Source organism: Gadus morhua, chromosome 7 (genome assembly GCF_902167405.1).
Source record: "Gadus morhua chromosome 7, gadMor3.0, whole genome shotgun sequence".
Classification (NCBI taxonomy): Eukaryota; Metazoa; Chordata; class Actinopteri; order Gadiformes; family Gadidae; genus Gadus; species Gadus morhua.
In genome coordinates this window covers 16,610,877-16,628,858 of record NC_044054.1, presented here as the reverse complement: position 1 = coordinate 16,628,858, position 17,982 = coordinate 16,610,877, and the positions used below count along the sequence as shown (strand labels likewise).

Here is a 17,982-nt window from a genome sequence, read left to right as displayed (position 1 = left end):
AGGTCTGCGACAGCCACCGACACCAGATTATTTTCATAATTTTCTCTGAACATTTTATGCACTGATTGTTCCGGTGTAAAGACAATTTCAACAAATACGACAAAAAGCTCTAAAGCACCGTTTTTTTATGCTGCCGTGCAAAAAGAATCCAAAATAATTTAAACAAAGAAAAAACAAAATACTGTGTGTGTGTGTGTGTGCGTGTGTGTGTGTGTGTGTGTGTGTGTGTGTGTGTGTGTGTGTGTGTGTGTGTGTGTGTGTGTGTGTGTGTGTGTGTGTGTATTCCCCACAGCAGAATACAGATTAATGAAGTAGCTGTTCGTGTCCCCTAACCTTTTTTTTTTCTCCAACTCTAATTACCTTCTGTCACCCTTGATTGGGCTAATTGTTTTCTGTTGCTACACACACTTTTGTTTCTCTTCAAGCCAACAAAATTATGAAACAATTTTCATGTGTGCAGGCTCCTGGGTATTTTTGTGTTGGTTGGTGTTCAATCCAAAGGTTGTTGTTGCCATAATGTATGTCTCCTTATGTGTGACTTTTCTATTTACATTAACATTTTGCATTGTGGTACTAGCTTGTGTTTTATTTGCACTGTATTTGTATTTGGTGTCTGGTGTGCTTGTGTGTTCGAATGTGTCACCTTTTCTGCTGTGCACGGAAGCAGCTGTCGTTTCTCTGCACGCACGCGGGCTTTTGAGGAGATGTAAATTGCCCGATGGCAGACAATGTAAATACACAAGGACACACTTAAACAGGAGGGCTCACAGTCGTGACGCAGCAGACATTAACGCACACACATGCCACCTGCGTTCACACAGTAATCCTGCACACAATTGTACAAAGATGTGTTTGTCTATTACAAGGTTGGCTGGTAAAGTGAGAACAAGGACTCACAGTTCAGCCCCCCTCCCCCCCAGAGACTCTCAAGCTTTGAGAGCTTTCGGTGACATAATGACAAAGTGTGTGTGTGAGTGTGACATTGAAAGCAACATCCGAACAAGGCCTGTGATTATGAAAAACGTTTTTTCACTTGGACACACACACGCACACACACACACACACACGCACACGCACACCTCAATTCAAGACATTTAAATTGTTTTTTGTTGCATCCACCATCTTGGTACCGAAAATGCGTCACAGGCATGTGGGCATGAAGAAAACACACACAGTCACACAGGGATGAGAGCAAACGAGACTGAGGAATACATTTGGCATCGTCCTATTGTACATATAATATCATGGCCCACCGACAGACAAAACACACTCTGCACGTTTGCGTGCTTTGGTGTGTCGAAATACTACATTATTTACCCATTTTGGTAGAAATGTTAATTTGTCAATAAATATATCATTAACATTCAATCCACCATGGTTCTCTTGCCATTGGAACGTTCTGGTCCCCAGTCCCCAAATAGCAGAGCCGTGTGTGTGCATTGGCGGGAAACGCACCCGGGGGTCGTTCCTGTGCATGAACAAAAGAGAGACTGCAGACACGAAAGAAAGGAGAGTGGACAGGAGAGAAGGAGGCAAGGGAAGGGGGGAGAGAGATGAAGAGGGAGGGAAAGAGTAACTGTCAAAAAGCAGGGTTGTCATGCTAGCAAATCCAAAATACAGAGGTGAGGGAGAAGGATGGAAAGAGATGGGCATGGTAATGAGGGCCTCAAGAAAAGAACATCTTTCCAGGAGGGGGAAGATCAATTAACTGCAGGATATGTAGACGGAGGGCCGGACAGACGGACGGAGGTTGAGGAAGGAGCAGTGTTGGAAAGGCAGCTGTGTTCTGTATGCTGGGGTTCAGAGAGGCAGGGCAGGCATTCAGCAGCCCATGTAGACCGGGCCAAAGCACCAGTTCTTAACCCTCTTTCTCCGAAGTGGGATCACTCTATGGTCTGACCAGACCCAGGGGTCCTCTTTAAAGCACACCTCATTTAGAGCCGACCATCGTGTTCTCTGTGCCTTATTCCTAGTCACGGGTCAGGATACTGGAGCCTGTCTTGGCTGACTATAGCTGGCTTTAGCCAGTTTAGCTGGACTATAGCCAACTATAATTTACTTTAGCTGACTATCTGACGATAGATGAACAAAGTTGGCTGACGGTATTTTACTAGAGCTGAGTCAAGCTGGCCAAAGCGGACTATAGCTGACTATGGCTGGCCTTGGCGGAATATACCATTCTCCCAGTCTCCACTCTGGTCCAGTGTATCCGAAATTGATCGAGAATTGCATTAGCACTGCCGGTGTTTGTGGTTTGATTCCCCCCAGCCCTGCTAAGGAACTAACGTACTCATGGTGTTGGTGTGATGTTTATGAACAAAGCTTCTACCAAACAGCCTATCTATTACATAGTGAGTGTAACATAATGTGGCCTATAGTGTTTGACGTGTGTTGTTCCTTCCTCAAGGTGAGTATAGGCTGCCCTGAGAGGATGGAGCCCATCACCAAGGTGTCCCTCATCCCCTCCAGCCGGTGGGCCTTGTCCTGCAGCTTGTGTCGAGAACACACAGGCACATGCATACAGGTGAGCACACACATGCGCGCACACGCATGCACACATGGTCATTGCTGGAATGAGATGACCACTGCCACACACAAGCCCAGAAGCCAACACACACTTGTGCACATGCATGTTTATCTATAGAAAAGAGGCTCTTGGTCAGAGGGCCACTTTTTAGTTTCACACAAACACAAACACACAAATGTCCTTTCTCGTTCACGCGCAAAGAAGTGTGTGTGTTGAGGTAACAGCGTGTTTGTGAGTGGTGGGGTACCGGCGTGTTTGCGTGAGTTGGGGTGGGTGTGTTAGTGTGTCTGTGTATGTCTGTGTGTGCCTCTGGCAGTGGGCTTCCTCTCGGCCACAGTATTGATGCTCCAGATTAGCAGGAGTGTGAATAAATCCTACGGTCAGAGCCTCAGCAGGCAGAGAGTCAGTCCACTGACTCTGTAGCCTTAGGCAGGCTGAGCTCCACCGGCTCCCACTCACTCTGCTCACATCCAGCCGTACAGGGAACATAACCTCGACCAAGGGTTAAATGGAGACTTACGGTCTTAGATGAAGAGCTGAATAAAATCATTTTTTCTGTGTATTTTTCATTTATTTAAGGGCATAATGTTTAATACATTTTTATGTCACTAATCTGTGAGAGAAGATAATTGATTTCATACCTTATGACAAATGGATGTTAAAGGTCTTGTAGGTAAGGGTTAAGGGCTATACCTGTTTAATAAATTGACCCCCTTCAGCTCTAAGTAAGTGAAAGGCTCTGTCTGTTATATGGGCTGGCCTCTAGATGAGTTCTAGGTGGTTGCTGACTCATTTATGACCCATCAGAGCCTTTCTTCGCTGATTAGGTTAGGGAACTCATCTTGTATGTCTATCACAAGCATGTAAATGACAAATCCAGGAACATTTGTTGAATAAGGGCAGAATGTAATTGATCTAATCATTGATTAACATTTTCATTTACCAATAGATAGCACAGCTATAACAACCTAAAACTGTGCTGTCTTTTCTTTATTAAATTAAGTGCAGCATTACAAAAAGAACAACTGCATCCAGTCTTGATTGTAAACCTACTTCAAACCAAATAATTACAGTTGTACACAGTAAAGAAACACTTTGTAGACGCCATTGAGTGTTGGATCGATGAGACGAATCTACAACATTATTTCGGTGTGCCCTGGTGACAGGAGAGTTGAAGCGGAAGCAAATCAATACGTGACACAGAGACACTTTGTGTTTACTGTCGACCAAACATGGGGACATCATAACACCTCAACGTTTCCTCAGAAAGGTGTTACTCAGCAGCAGGGTGTGAGTTAGTGTGAGAGTGTTGACCTTAATTCCTTGAACCATACCCGAAGCAAGAACATTATGCGTGTTAAGAAATGGTCACTTAACGGTGCTGGCTTAGAGTGAACTTAATTAATGCACACAGACACAGACAGACACACACAGCAGTCAATTAAGCTATCGATGTGTGGACTTCAGCTTTGACCCCAACTTTGACCCGTTTTCGATCACTGTCAAACAAACTCACTCACACTTAAACATTCAGAGCATATCATGCCACCCTTGGGAGATCAGCAGCGGTACGTTGACTGCATCAGTTGTCTGTGTGCTTTTACCTTACACTGCTATAAACCTTGACAGCGCAAGAAGAGATTCTTCTCAGACTAGATAAGAAACTAGAATACAACAGATGTACCCAGATTGTCTCTGGAGCTGGAGGCTTATTGTGTGTGTGTGTGTGTGTGTGTGTGTGTGTGTGTGTGTGTGTGTGTGTGTGTGTGTGTGTGTGTGTGTGTGTGTGTGTGTGTGTGTGTGTGTGTGTGTGTGTGTGTGTGTGGGTCTGTGAGAGAGGTAGAGGACAGACTGATAAAGAGAGGGCGAAATTAACGATGGCTCCAAGCCAGTATTTAAAATGGATTGTTTTTTTGCTGCGTTTTAATCTCATTGTTTTTTTAACAAGGCAGGAGACAGGCAACAGTGATGAGACCTCTCCCTTCTGTCCTTGAAGCTCATGCTTGGAGATCATCCTTTTTTAGCTTCTTTCTAGCCCCATTTAAGGAGTGTTTGAACAGATAAAACGGCAGGTTTGAGACCAAATCAAAGCACTCTATTGGCTTTTTGCTGCAGTTGGTGCTGGGTACTAGAGCTAGCCGAACCTCACCCTCACCTCTAGTTGAAGTTGCCAGTGACCGTCCAATGAGTGCTGAGTCCCCTCCCTCTGCCCGCCAGTGCTCCATGGCCTCCTGTATCGTGGCCTTCCATGTGACTTGCGCGTTCGACCACGGCCTGGAGATGAGGACCATCCTGGCGGAGAACGACGAGGTCCGCTTCAAGTCCTTCTGCCTGGAGCACAGCGCCAGCTCCTCGGCCACGCCCCCCACCACGCCGCTCGCCGCCGCGCACGCCAACGGCAGCCAGCAGCATCACACAGCCACCGCGCCCGCCGCCAACGGAGCGCACACGCCCACCACGCCGGACCGGTTCAGACCGGAGACCGCCCACCACCCGGGCGCAGGTCACGGCGGAGGCGGCGGCGTGGCCAACGGGCGCCACGGCGACCCGGAGCTGAGGCCCGGGCTGTCGGCCAGCGAGCGGGCGGAGCGGGAGCAGCTGGAGAGGGAGAAGGTGAGCCAGAGGAAGCAGAAGCTGCAGGAGCTGGAGGATGAGTTCTACCGCCTGGTGGACCCCAGAGAGGTGGCCCAAAGACTGGACCTGCCCCACAGCCAGGTAGGACCCCTGCTTAACATCTTATGTATAACATGAGCTCAGGGACATGACATAGACTGAAAATGATCTCAAGTAGATTTCATGGAATAGATGATCTAATATTATGAATCTTAAGACTGAATGTTTTGGTTAGCTTACCTACAATTTGGTCGAGCTAAGATGGGACTGATAATTGACCCATTACTGGCCTGGTTTTCATAACATATCACAACGAATGCTACAGGCTATCCGATCATATACTGCTCTAATATAAAACTAAACATCCTTTGGAACCTCTGAAAGGAAGTGAAACTACCGGATGTTACATATCGATAAGAAACCATACTTGTCTATGTGTGTGTGTGTGCGTGCGCAGGTGGACTTCCTGTATCAGTTCTGGAAGTTGCGAAGGAAGGCCAACTGCAACCGTCCCCTGGTGACCCTGAAGAGGGACGAGGTGGACAACCTGGCCCAGCAGGAGCAGGACGTCCTGTACCGCCGCCTCAACCTCTTCACCCACCTCCGTCAGGACCTGGAGAGGGTGAGTCTGCGTACCCCAGGGAGGGGGGGGGGTGTGTGTGTGTGTTTGGCCCAGGAGGGGTCACAACTGGGTGTGTTCACATGATACATACAGATCACAGGCCAAACTGTGGCATGGTCCCGCAGTATGGAAATCCAACCTAAATAATTGTTTCAGCCTTATTTAACAATCATTTCCACTCGATGTGTTTCCCCGCTGGCCGTGCGAGGACCGGAGAAATGGAGCAGATCGGTGAGGGAGCGAGAGTGCTAACTAGCAGTTAATGGGGGATTAATTATCAGTGGATAGAGCGGAGCTGTTCCTTAGGGTTTGCATACATTTTTAGTTGAGTCATTTCAGCAAACGAACACACAGACACACAAACGGACACATGCATATGTAATATTGACACAGTAGTGGTCCTGTGTGCTTAGCCAGGTAATTAGCTCCTAGCTGTTGGGGTTCGGCTGTAGTTGGCAGGGGGGAGTGAATGGTATATCTCTAATGTATGATACGACGGTCTCCCTTTGTTCTGATTTGGGTGCCTTGCTCCCTTCACACATCCGGGACAATTCACAGTTTAACTAATATCATTATGACCAGGGGTAGGTGTAATTCTCATCATTTAAAGTAAAAGTACTCTCCGGGTGCTCTGTTTGTTGGTTTTACTCAGTATTCCTACCTTTGCAGCCTTATTGTCTGTACTCACGTCTTGCCGGTTAAATATATTGTACTTGTTCTTGGCCCAGGGTCCTAAGTACCTTTCTCAAATCTTTCCCTCTCCTCTTCATTGAAAGTGGACTCCCAGTTGGGGGGGGTGTGGTATTGTTGATGTGTGATCATCGTTATCAATGTTCACCCCATGGAGGGGTGGGCAGGAAACACGTTAATAACACTGACCTGACTCCAGGTAGGCCTCGGTGACCTTTGGTGGATCAAAGGGGAAACCCTGATTGGTCAAAAGGCTTGTAAACGCTGTGGCTCCCAGAACGTGATTGACCTGGTTTGAGGATGGGGGGGAAAGGTGTGTGTGTGTGTGTGTGTGTGTGTGTGTGTGTGTGTGTGTGTGTGTGTGTGTGTGTGTGTGTGTGTGTGTGTGTGTGTGTGTGGTGTGGTGTGTGTGTGTGTGTGTGTGTGGGGGTGTCTTTGCACAGTACTTGGCTGTTAAGTACTGTGCAAATCTGTTAGCATAGTTGTCCCCGTCTCGGGGGTCTATCTGTATTGATTGCTCCAGTCCCAGCTAAACCTATAGGGAGTGACACTGTATTCTACGATTGGTCTATCCCCGTAGCTCACATTGGTGTACGGGTGCGTGTCGATGGCTGTTTATGAGGATGTGTGAACGAGAGCGTGTGTGTACAGGGATGTGTGTGTGTGTTGAAGGATTAGGTCTCTTCAAGTTTCCAGTTGGCTTTTTCAAACCTTCTGCCAAATGGAAACGCCACTTCAATTCAAACTAATTCAGGGAGCCTAGCCCGGTCAAACAAAGCCACACCATTCACTGCTGCTGTAGCCTCTTCCAACCCCCACTTTCAACACCAATTATTTCAATTGGATATTATCATATTATTATGAGCCGTCTTGTATAGTGTGTTAGTTTTTCATTACTTTAAAGCTTATTATAGTATTTTTTAAATTGTGAGGAAGCTGATTTCAATGGGGCTAAGTGGTGGATCAGACCAAAATGAACTGGCTGACAGTGACCTGGGTTGCTAGGGGCAACTGAGAAACCATTGCTCCCAGTCCCTGGTGCCAGTAGTTACATTGGCATGACCTCTATTCCTCTATTAGCGTTTGCTGTTATACTTGGACTTTGATTTACTATTGTACACTATGAAGCAGATTGACCATTGACTAATGTGCAAAAATCTGTTTTGACCGTATATTTTGAATCCCCACAGTTGTGTTCATGACAATTTAAGTCTACTGACATCTATCAAAAAGATTTGCAGCATATATTCTTGCATTATGCAGTTATGTAACGCTGAGTCTGTATCAGATGACGGTGCCCCTTCTGGGGCACTGTGGCCCCCCTGAAAGCATAAAGAGGATATTGATTGCAGATCGTGAGCCTGACTGCTGATTGATCATGGATCAGTCGTTTATTGGCTCAGGAAGTGTGGATGGCTGTCGATAGTGCAAGCTTCCCTCAAGCGCCTGTCTTTCAAACTCTTAGCTATCTATCTCTCCCTGTGTGTGTGTGTGTGTGTGTGTGTGTCTGTGTCTGTTTACATTTCACTATTAACGTGTGCGTTGACAACACTACGCATGAACAGATACACATTGGCAGACCCATATGTAGATAGAGTTGGCTGAATTATCTAGCAACTATTTAAAGGCTTAACCGTAAACCTGGGAAGTGATTTTCACAATTCATGCTTTCACGTTGATTTCTCAATGGGAGAAATGCATGGGATATTTCATAGTGTTTATCCAAGGCTTTCAAAGGCAAATGGTTCCTTTTCATGTTCTTTAAGATGTCCTGCTAGCATGGTCCCACCGCTATATACAGTTAGGTCTGGCGATGTCACTGACATGGACTTTATACCTGGGAAAAAAATCGTCTATCTAATGGCTGTTTGTACTCACGGTTGTATTCAACGACACAGTCAACATAATATTCAGCTTGTGCTTTCGTATGAACAGACAAATAAATTCAATGCAGTTATTGAATGGCGGGGGAGTGTTGGACATCAACATGTATTCTGTCAGACAGCAACCATGTGGTGTCACTGGGCGCCTCAGACACCCATATCCAACCTCTCCCTTACAATGTTTCTATGGTCAAACAAATATGTAGCATTGTGTTCGACCTTGTTACACACAGAACAGAACCACTTTTTCTATTAAAGTTTGATAGTGAGGAAGCCTACGTCTCCAGTGTAGTTGCCTTTTCATCTAAATGTTTAACCAAAGCAACAACAGCACGTGGTGACTCCACTGAAATAGTACAAGCATCAATTACAGATTGGGTTTCAATAGTAGTCTTGTATTCCTTGGTTGACCTATATTCACATTTAATGGGATATGCCGAGATATCTGTGTAAATGTTTGCAAATTTACACTTTACTTCCAACTTCATCATGTTGAGTTTGCTTGGTAAGCATTTTCTCTTGATTAGCTGCTCCGTTGGCTTCAGAGTAGGAGCAGCCTAGCTCCGGTTCATGTTTCATAACTTTCCTAAGATTCCCACTGTGTTCCTTATTTAAAACAGTAACAAATCAAATTGTAGTTGTCATAAAACACATTATATTATCAGCTGCTTCTGACTTGGTAGTCTACGCAGAGGTTCAACTTTCAGGTTACTTGCACACTTTTTGAATAAGCGACTAATCTGAAAACATTGGAAATCCCTGTATAGGTATTAGAAATGTATTCGCCTCATGTGAACAGGAGCTAGGCTACTATAACCCTCCAAGTCAATTGAAGCGGCTAACATAACTCAAATGCTAACCCAGCAGCTCCTCTTCTGGACGCACAATGAGGAACTTGGAATTGAACAACCTGTCTGAATCTTTAGACACGTGTGTGTGTGTGTGTGTGTGTGTGTGTGTGTGTGTGTGTGTGTGTGTGTGTGTGTGTGTGTGTGTGTGTGTGTGTGTGTGTGTGTGTGTGTGTGTGTGTGTGTCTGTGTCTGTGTGTTTTTGTGCCACACATGTTTTACAATAATCTCTGTTTTTCTGGAGAATTGCCTTTACACTCTTTAGTGTGTTGTCTGTGTTTGTATGCACTGACATGTCACGTAGCTAAGCTTACCGAGTCTAAATGGTTTGCTGTTGCTGTGGTGTGACTATGGATGTGTATGTGTATGTGTGTGTGTTTGGATTGGAGATTCTGGGGGCTGCTCCCCCCCCCTACCAGCCCCCCCCCAACCATAACCACAGTCTTTGAAGCTCTGCCAAAGGAAGCAATTTCACTCCACTGTCACCCCTGCTTCACTGGGCTCTGAGTTCACTACCCTCCTGCCCACCCCCCCCCCCCCCCCCCACCCCACCCATCTCCTCAACCCATCACCTCCACCCCGCCACTTTCACCACCAATCAGGAGGTAGCACAATGCAGACATGTGTGGCTCACCGATTGGGTGGTTTTTTTCCGTCCTTGCTTCCACAGTGTGTGTGTTTGCGATAATCATACTTGTGCATCTGTGCATCAGCAAAGGTGTTTGAGGTGTGTGTGGGCTATTGGGTTTGAATTACGGTTGGGTGATTCTTTTGATTTAATTGATGAATAAGCATTTTTGCCTTCCTGCGATATGTGAAATGGCTGAACCGCGAAAACTTGTTGTTGTTGTTTTAAAGTTCTAGACTCTACAGATTATTTTTTTCTTTTCTTGGCCCTAAAGAGCAGATGAACCCCCTGTTGCAGCTGGGATTAGAACACTATTAAAAAAATCATGTGATGCATATATGTACCGATCACTGGCTTCATACTATGAAGCATAACCAAAAAGAAGGAAAAAAAAAAGATTGTTGATGTGCTCCACACATCAACAATCACCATAGCATTATACTTGAAGTCTCCGGGAAGACTCACTCTCTTTCGGACGTGAACATCAAAATCAACGGCTTTCCATAACGGCATGTCGTGACGTCGAACAGGCACTTCGGCGTCATGAAAAAACGTTCCTTGCTTTTAAAGCAAGAATGCAACCTTCACAGCGTGATTTGGTGACATTTTGCTCTTGTTGGCATTCAATTAAGGCCTTATTTCAGTTACAGTGATAGACTGGCAAAGTTGGGATAATGCCATGTTCACAATCATATAAGACATACTGCCACGTTTATGGGGAACACACCCAATTGTATTCCAGCACCTGCGACAGAGACATGCAGATGAATGTCAGGTGTCGCACAAAGAGATGCAGTGGCCTGCTCAAGTCATCAAGCGCCTGCAGAGAAACAGGCAACCCTGGCAGCAGCATTGTCTTTCCTCTTGACGAGACAGGGCTCCGGTACCAGGTGACCATAGATGCGGAGACACATTACATCATAAAATATATGGTCCCCATTTATACAGTAGAATAAAGAAAGAGGTTCATTAAGACGCTGAAAACGATGGACCATATATTTGGGTCTGGTTAGTTTGTTTAGAGATTAACTGAAAATCAATGTTAATTAATGAAAACACCCAAGGGTTTGTTTTCTTCCCTAGTTTGAATGTAAGTCAGACACTGTAGGCACATCGATCTTTGTTTTCAGGAAACGAGGCCCACAGCTTGTCAAAACATCACACAAGCAAGATAGAGAGCTCCAGGGAACAGCGTATAGAGTAGGGATCGACCGATATGGATTTTTTAGGGCCGATACGATACAGATTTTTTTTCATCAGCCCTAGCCGATAACTGATACGCCGATACCGATTTTCTTGATCTGATATTTGTAGCCGCTACTACCCTGGAAATCCAGAGTTCTCGCTAAAGCACATTTTGAATTTGCTCAGAGAGTCACTCTGGGAACGAATATACTCATGTATATTCTGGGCCTCCCCTGGCCCAGAACATTAATCAATGACATTGATGTGTCAATATAGGCGGGCCAAAAGCGTTGCTGTTCTACCGACCGGATACGGCAAGAGTCTTATCTATTGGCTAGCTCCACTGGTCTGGATACGTCACCCCTTGTATTCTTCTGATTGGTCATAGTGTTATCCAATGTGTGTTATCCAGTGAGATTTTCAAATGCATGCTTGGTGCAGCCCCTCAAGTTGGGCCATTTTCATTACTCTTTGCCACACCCTACAGCTTTCTAGATGTGGGTCCGGATTTCCAGGCTAAGCCTCACTCAATTGATGTCATAAAAATGACACAATGATGATAACAAATGTTACAATGTCTTAATTAAAAAAAATTAACATTTATTGAACTATCTGTAAATCATGCCGGAAAAAATAAATAAAACGGCCGGTACCCAATGAGCAATCGGCCGATACCGATACACGTTAAAAACGCAAATATATAGATTATATTGGCCGGCCGATATATCGGTCGATCACTAGTATAAAGAGCTTTGAAAATCCTCTTAAAGGTGACAGAATAACGCTATAACACTAATAAGGCTAGGGGAAAGAGATCCATGATGACTTGTTGGCTGAGGGCTGAGCAGTAAGACACATCCGTGGGTGTTGCTCGGCTGCTGCAGAGTTTCAGAACATGTGATTGGTATGACATCCACCAAGCAAACATAGGTGTGTCGAAGGATAAGAGGGATGGGAAGTTAGCCCAAGGTACATGTGAGTGGAAGGAGGAGGACTGAAGGAAGATACTGGCAGGCAGGCATGCCTCTGATAAACACTGCTGCTGGTCTGCATTAACAGCCTCCATTCAGAGCCCTTTGAGCCTAAGAGGTAATATTGAAGATGGAATCGCTCGGTAGCTCGTTCAGCGCCTCAAGGTAAAGCATCAGGCCTCCCTGGAGGACGCCGTGTAATGTATATTCATCATCACTCATTACTATGGGAGATATGCCTCTTACACAAGGTAATGCATGTACTTCAGGTCAGAACACATGTACTTATTCAACAGGCATTATCTCTCTCTCTCTCTCTCGCTCGCTTCTCTCTGGCTCTCCCCACACGGAGCTGCACCCCGTGGCCTGGCGTGAAGCCACGGTTGGTGTTATGCAACAAGGAGGGTCAAAGAAGGGCCAGAGAGAGAGAGAGAGAACATTAGAGCGAGGAGGGCCAGGAGACTGGTCCTAATGCTTTATCATGCCTTATTTGATCAAAACCAAGACTTCGACATTATTTGAATATAAAAAAGATGAATTCATGACGGGTTGTTTGGGTATGGGTTTCAGGTTCTCGACATTCACATGCAAATTGTTTAGCGGGCCAGAATTCAACCTGTAAAAAAAGCCAATGAAAGAATCTCAATGCTGCCTGTTCCCATGAGCAACGTTCTGCTGGCCACCTGGCCGGCCTCACAGCCAAGGTGTTTCCTCTCGGGCATAACCCTCCAGCTTTGGCCTGTGGGCCAAACGCTCTCCATCAGAGGTCAGGGGTCGCCAGTGAGGCGAGGTAACCCTTCAGGTTGGGATTACTTCATGGGTCTCCTGTTTGAACCACCTGGCAAAGGGCTCTGCTTCAGGTCTGGTCGTCTGGCCTTGACTCTGAAACTGGTCGTCTCCCAGGTGTACCGTCATTGACCGGTCGCTGGTGGTGTGAGCGCAGTGTGAGGTCGGCGCTCCAGTAGCCCCCATCATAGTCCACTGGAAGTGCCTTGCATGTTAAGAACATAAACCATTGCAACAAACTATTTTGGATTTGAGTTTATATACATAAATATACTGGATTCAATGACATTTTAACATATTTCCAATACTACCTTGTTTGTCTATAGTGTTCATGCAGAATATCATGGTGATCCCAGTTCTCACTCACTTGGTTTTGCTCTCCGCAAGAGATAGTGTAAGAACACTAACGCCATAGCCCTGAAATAACTAATTATACTACATGTCTGATAGTGAAAGAAAAACTCCTGCTGTACCTGGCTGGTGAGTTTAGTGGTCTGGAGGGGCACTGCAGCTCCCTCTACACTTTTAAAGACAGACTACTTTTCCAGAACCCATTATTCGCCTCTTCAATAAAATATGGGATCCATAAACTAATTGAATCAATTCTGTTTATTAATTATGAATTATTCTGTTCCACCCTAATGTCATCAACATAACTTCCTTCTCTACCATCTGAACAACGTTAACGAGGTGACTCTTATTTGGCTGCGCCTGCAGGCTTAACCTTTTCACCGAATAAGATCACAGTGCATTACATCTCCACCGTTACAAAAGCCTCCCCCTGGCTCACTCCTCAGAATCCACTCAAATTCTAAGGATCTAAAGCTTATTCCTTCCATGCATGTGATCTCTTGCTAATAACCTATTCTACATGTAATTGCATTGCTCTGCAGAAGTGAGCTATCAAGACAGCTATCTTCAGCGGACTGGCCTGGAGAATTTGAGGCTTTATGTTATGCTGTGGCTTTTGATTTTATTATTAGTTATACCATTTATTGAAACATATCATAACAGACGGAATATGGCATGAAATACTGGCTCCAACGATATGTGGGGCAAAAAAAGGGATTGCATCTCGAGTAGTGTACTCAAGGAGCTGTTGCACCATTTGAAGATACATTGGAGGAAAGTCTTTAAGGGAAGGCCCACATCCAGTTTATAGTTTTCTTATTCACAGTAGCTCTAACACTTTCCTGAAAGATAGGATATTTCCAAAAGCAATGTTGTTTTGGTGTATTTTCTTTTTACGGTCCAGACCTCGGGCGCCCCCGAGGTCTTCCTTCTGTCCCCGTTCGTATTGGTTCCCCCAGTCTTAAACTTCATTCCTCAACAGTTCACAATGGTTGGCTCCATTGTGTTCTCTTACTCATCCACCCGTTCTGCTTCTTTGTCTCCCCCTCTTGCCTCACACCAGCGTCCAGCCACTCTCACTACTTTTTGACTTCTCTCCACCTGTCGCTGTGCCCCACCAACTTCCCTTACTCTCTCTCTGTGTATCTGTGTCTCTCCCTCCTTCTCTATCTCGCTCTTGCTCTTCCTTACTCTCTTCTTTTCCTCCCTGTGTGTGTGTGTGTGTGTGTGTGTGTGTGTGTGTGTGTGTGTGTGTGTGTGTGTGTGTGTGTGTGTGTGTGTGTGTGTGTGTGTGTGTGTGTGTGTGTGTGTGTGTGTGTGTGTGTGTGCACACGTGAGTATCCCTACTACCCCGCTGTCTCTCTGATACAGGCTCTGTGAGATTAAATAAATATGAGGCAGGAGCCACATAAATATTTATAGCTTCTAAGGCCGTATAATTTTGTGGAGGCAATGCAAGTCCTGACACTGTGTGTATGTGTGTGTGTAACTGTGTGCGTGCATGGTTTCACCCTCTTGGCCAATGCAGTGACTTGGGCCAGTATGTTAATGTGTTAGTAAATAAATAATATATTTGCTGATACATCTTAAACTTATATTAAGCCGTTACATTATAGTTACCATAGTGCCAATGATGGCACTGCTGGACCTCTGCATAGCTAACACACACTTGTGCACACCTATTCACATCCAAACACATTGCTTATGTGTATGTATGAGCCCTCACATGTTGGCTTGGTATTATATAATTATAATTTGACCTACATGTGTGTAGATCACATACAGCAGGCATTAAGAAGTGCATGAGGTCTTTCTTGTATAAAGAACGATAGTTGATCAATCTCAATGTCACTTTTAAGCATGCTAGAAGGTATGATGTTAAAATAAAAGGCAGCTCTGAGTGTGTATCTCTCCTTCCATCTTAACTGTACCTGACAGTAAGATGATCCAGATCACTCTACTACTGTATGCAGTGGGTGGGGACGGAGGGGGGCTTTTGCCCCATCTGTGTCGACTTGTATATATTTTCATACAATTGTCTACCACCTGCCAGCACGGTAGTTGCGCGCACACACACACACACACACACACACACACACACACACACACACACACACACACACACACACACACACACACACACACGCACACATGCGCACACACACACATGCGCACACACACATGCGCACACACACACGCGCACGCACACATGCGCACACACACACACACACACACACACAGAACGAGCACACACGCACAGAACGAACACACACGCACACACACAGAGAACGAACACACACACACGGAGAGAACACACACACACACACACACACACGCGCACACATGCGCACACACACACACACACACACAGAACGAACACACACACACACACACACACACACACCAGACCAACAGTTACTGGGTTGCCCAGTGATATGGCTGTTCAATAAGTAATGGCAGCAGCGTTATGAGGCCCTGGGTTGACCGGGGCCTTAATATTTAATGGTAAGAGCTCTCCAAAGCAGACCAAAGCCAGACCAGACACTGAGGGAAGTCACCTGTAAAACATCTACTGAACTGCAATCATAGCCACTAAGCTACATTATCACCTTTAAGAGTCACAGGGACGATTATATGAAGACATGCGTGTGTGTGTGTGTTTTTGTGACTGTATATGTACATGTATATACATTCATTCTCAATGAGGGCGTGAAGGAGCAGCAACTTTTTGTTGGATGGCAACTAGCAATTACAGGAGCCAATCATGTGTCTCAAACTATTGTGCACAGGAAGACTTGTGGACGAGACGCGCCGTCATTAAGTTCAGTCACTGAGGCAATTAATGCCCGTCCTGCATTTAAGGTAATTCCTCTTTAAATCAATAGAGGTAGGCTACACTGAACCATTAACATACAGCCTGTTTCATTAAACTGGGTTATAGGATTAACCAGCATGCATCTCTCTTGAGAGCGGGCTTCAATCACCTCGTCTGTGGGTGTTAGTTTTCAGGCTGCGTGAGGGGAGACTTGAAGCTGTACATGCTTCCTTCCCTACTTGGTTCTTTATGTTGTTTAATAGTTTAATTGTCGTTTTGGCTCAATTGATTCGTCCCAAAGATGCATTGATCCACTTGTTTCCGTATTGGCCAAACTCCTTAAATCAATCCTCCAAAATATTGAATGAAGAGTGAATGCAACGTTTGACTAACAGTTGCATGTGCTTGAGCTGTACACTGACATTTGTGAGCTTTTTTTGGAAATAAAATCAGGATGTGGGAAGCAGCTGGATTTTAAATCACCAAATGTCTTTCTAATCATCGTTTTAATTACCCTGAGATGTGATTTGAGCATGTTGGTACATGCGTGACTTGTGTGGTTCCCTGGATTGGTTTTTTGTCTGTTGTTTTCTGTCAATGTTGGAAACTAGGTTGGACATACTACTGTACATTGTGTTATTTGTGGCACTTCCAATAAAATACATTTGCAGAAAGCTAGCCTATTTAAGCGTCTTTGAGTACTTAGAAAAGCGCTATAAAAAACGGATCAATTATTATTATTATTATTTTATCCACTCCCTTGTTGATGAGTGTATTAAAAACTGTCCTACGGTGCATTTTGAACAGATAAAAAAATGGGTGATTAATCGCGACTTACGATGGAGTAAATGCAGTATATATATATCCAGCGTTGACCTTCAATAAGGAGTTGTAAGTACAAATTAAGCCTACACTCCCAAATTGCAAAGACAATGGCTTTAAAACAAACTCAAACCCCCACACACAGGAAAGGTAAGGTAAAGCGGACAATGCAGAGTTGGTCAGGCTTTTTGAAGCTATTTTGTGGTTGTGAACAGCTAGAATCACATCACTGCATCATCTTTTATGGTGCTGCAAGCAGTGCCCAGTGGACGTCTTCAGAGCACTGGGGCTCTTCTGGGCTGTTGCCAATGTTTACCACTAGAACAATATTGTTCTACTGGGCAGCTAACTGGGATGTGAAGAGGAGTGCCTTCATGAAGAAAGAGTTGCTTATTAAATATGAAGGCAGCCATGTTGCTGGATAAGCAGTGTGAATCTAATGAGCACATCATTCACCCACAGCTCAGATGTGTGTGTATGTTGTGAAGCATGCCAGGAGACATGGGTGCTGCATGCAGGCCTGGCTCTATTCACCGCACCGTGGTTAACACACTGTCAATAGCAGAGGCGCAGACAATTTAATCCCTTTCCCAGAGTCCTGTTGTGTTTGCTGACATGAAACACTTTGTCCAATAAAACCTGAGGCCGTAGCAGGCCAGGGGGCTTAGGAGTAATAGGATTTTGATAACCTGGATTTGATCTTTAAATATTTGCTATCTTGCACGGTATACATACTGCCTCTTATTTTAATTAAATTGTGTGTGTGTGTCCATGTGTGTCCATGTCCCTTTTTTTTTTTTTTTGGCTCTTAAATGAGTCTCTCTTTATCTCTATTTTCCTCTTTCTCTCTTAGGTTCTGTCTTCCTCACAAACCCCCCCCCCCCCCCACACAACACAACCAACCCCATCAGCCCAAAGCCCTAATGTGGGAGCTCTGATTGGATAGTAATGTTGCCATGGTATCCTAGCGGGTGCTGGGGATGTCAGTGGCACACAAATATACAAACTAATAAATCATAAAGTGTGTGGGGGGGGTGGGGGGTTGGCTGAGTTGAACCACTTTGTGCTTTTTACAGTATACTATGTGATGACTACCATGGTGTGTGTGCACATTTGAATTGCCGTGTGTGTGTGTGAGAGCGTGTGGATGTGAGAGAGTGTGTGTGTTTGGTTTGTGTGTGTGTGTGTGTGTGTGTGTGTGTGTGTGTGTGTGTGTGTGTGTGTGTGTGTGTGTGTGTGTG

General features: G+C 45.1%; 1 protein-coding gene across 1 annotated transcript in view; it reads left to right on the top strand.

The window, feature by feature from the left end:
• Nucleotides 1–17,982, top strand: part of jade2 (jade family PHD finger 2) — a 119,062-nt gene that overhangs the window by 75,464 nt on the left and 25,616 nt on the right. The window contains exons 8-10 of the mRNA XM_030360219.1: nucleotides 2,408–2,524; nucleotides 4,745–5,242; nucleotides 5,598–5,762. Of these exons, the coding sequence (XP_030216079.1) occupies nucleotides 2,408–2,524; nucleotides 4,745–5,242; nucleotides 5,598–5,762 (780 nt within the window). The remainder of the gene's footprint in view (nucleotides 1–2,407; nucleotides 2,525–4,744; nucleotides 5,243–5,597; nucleotides 5,763–17,982) is intronic.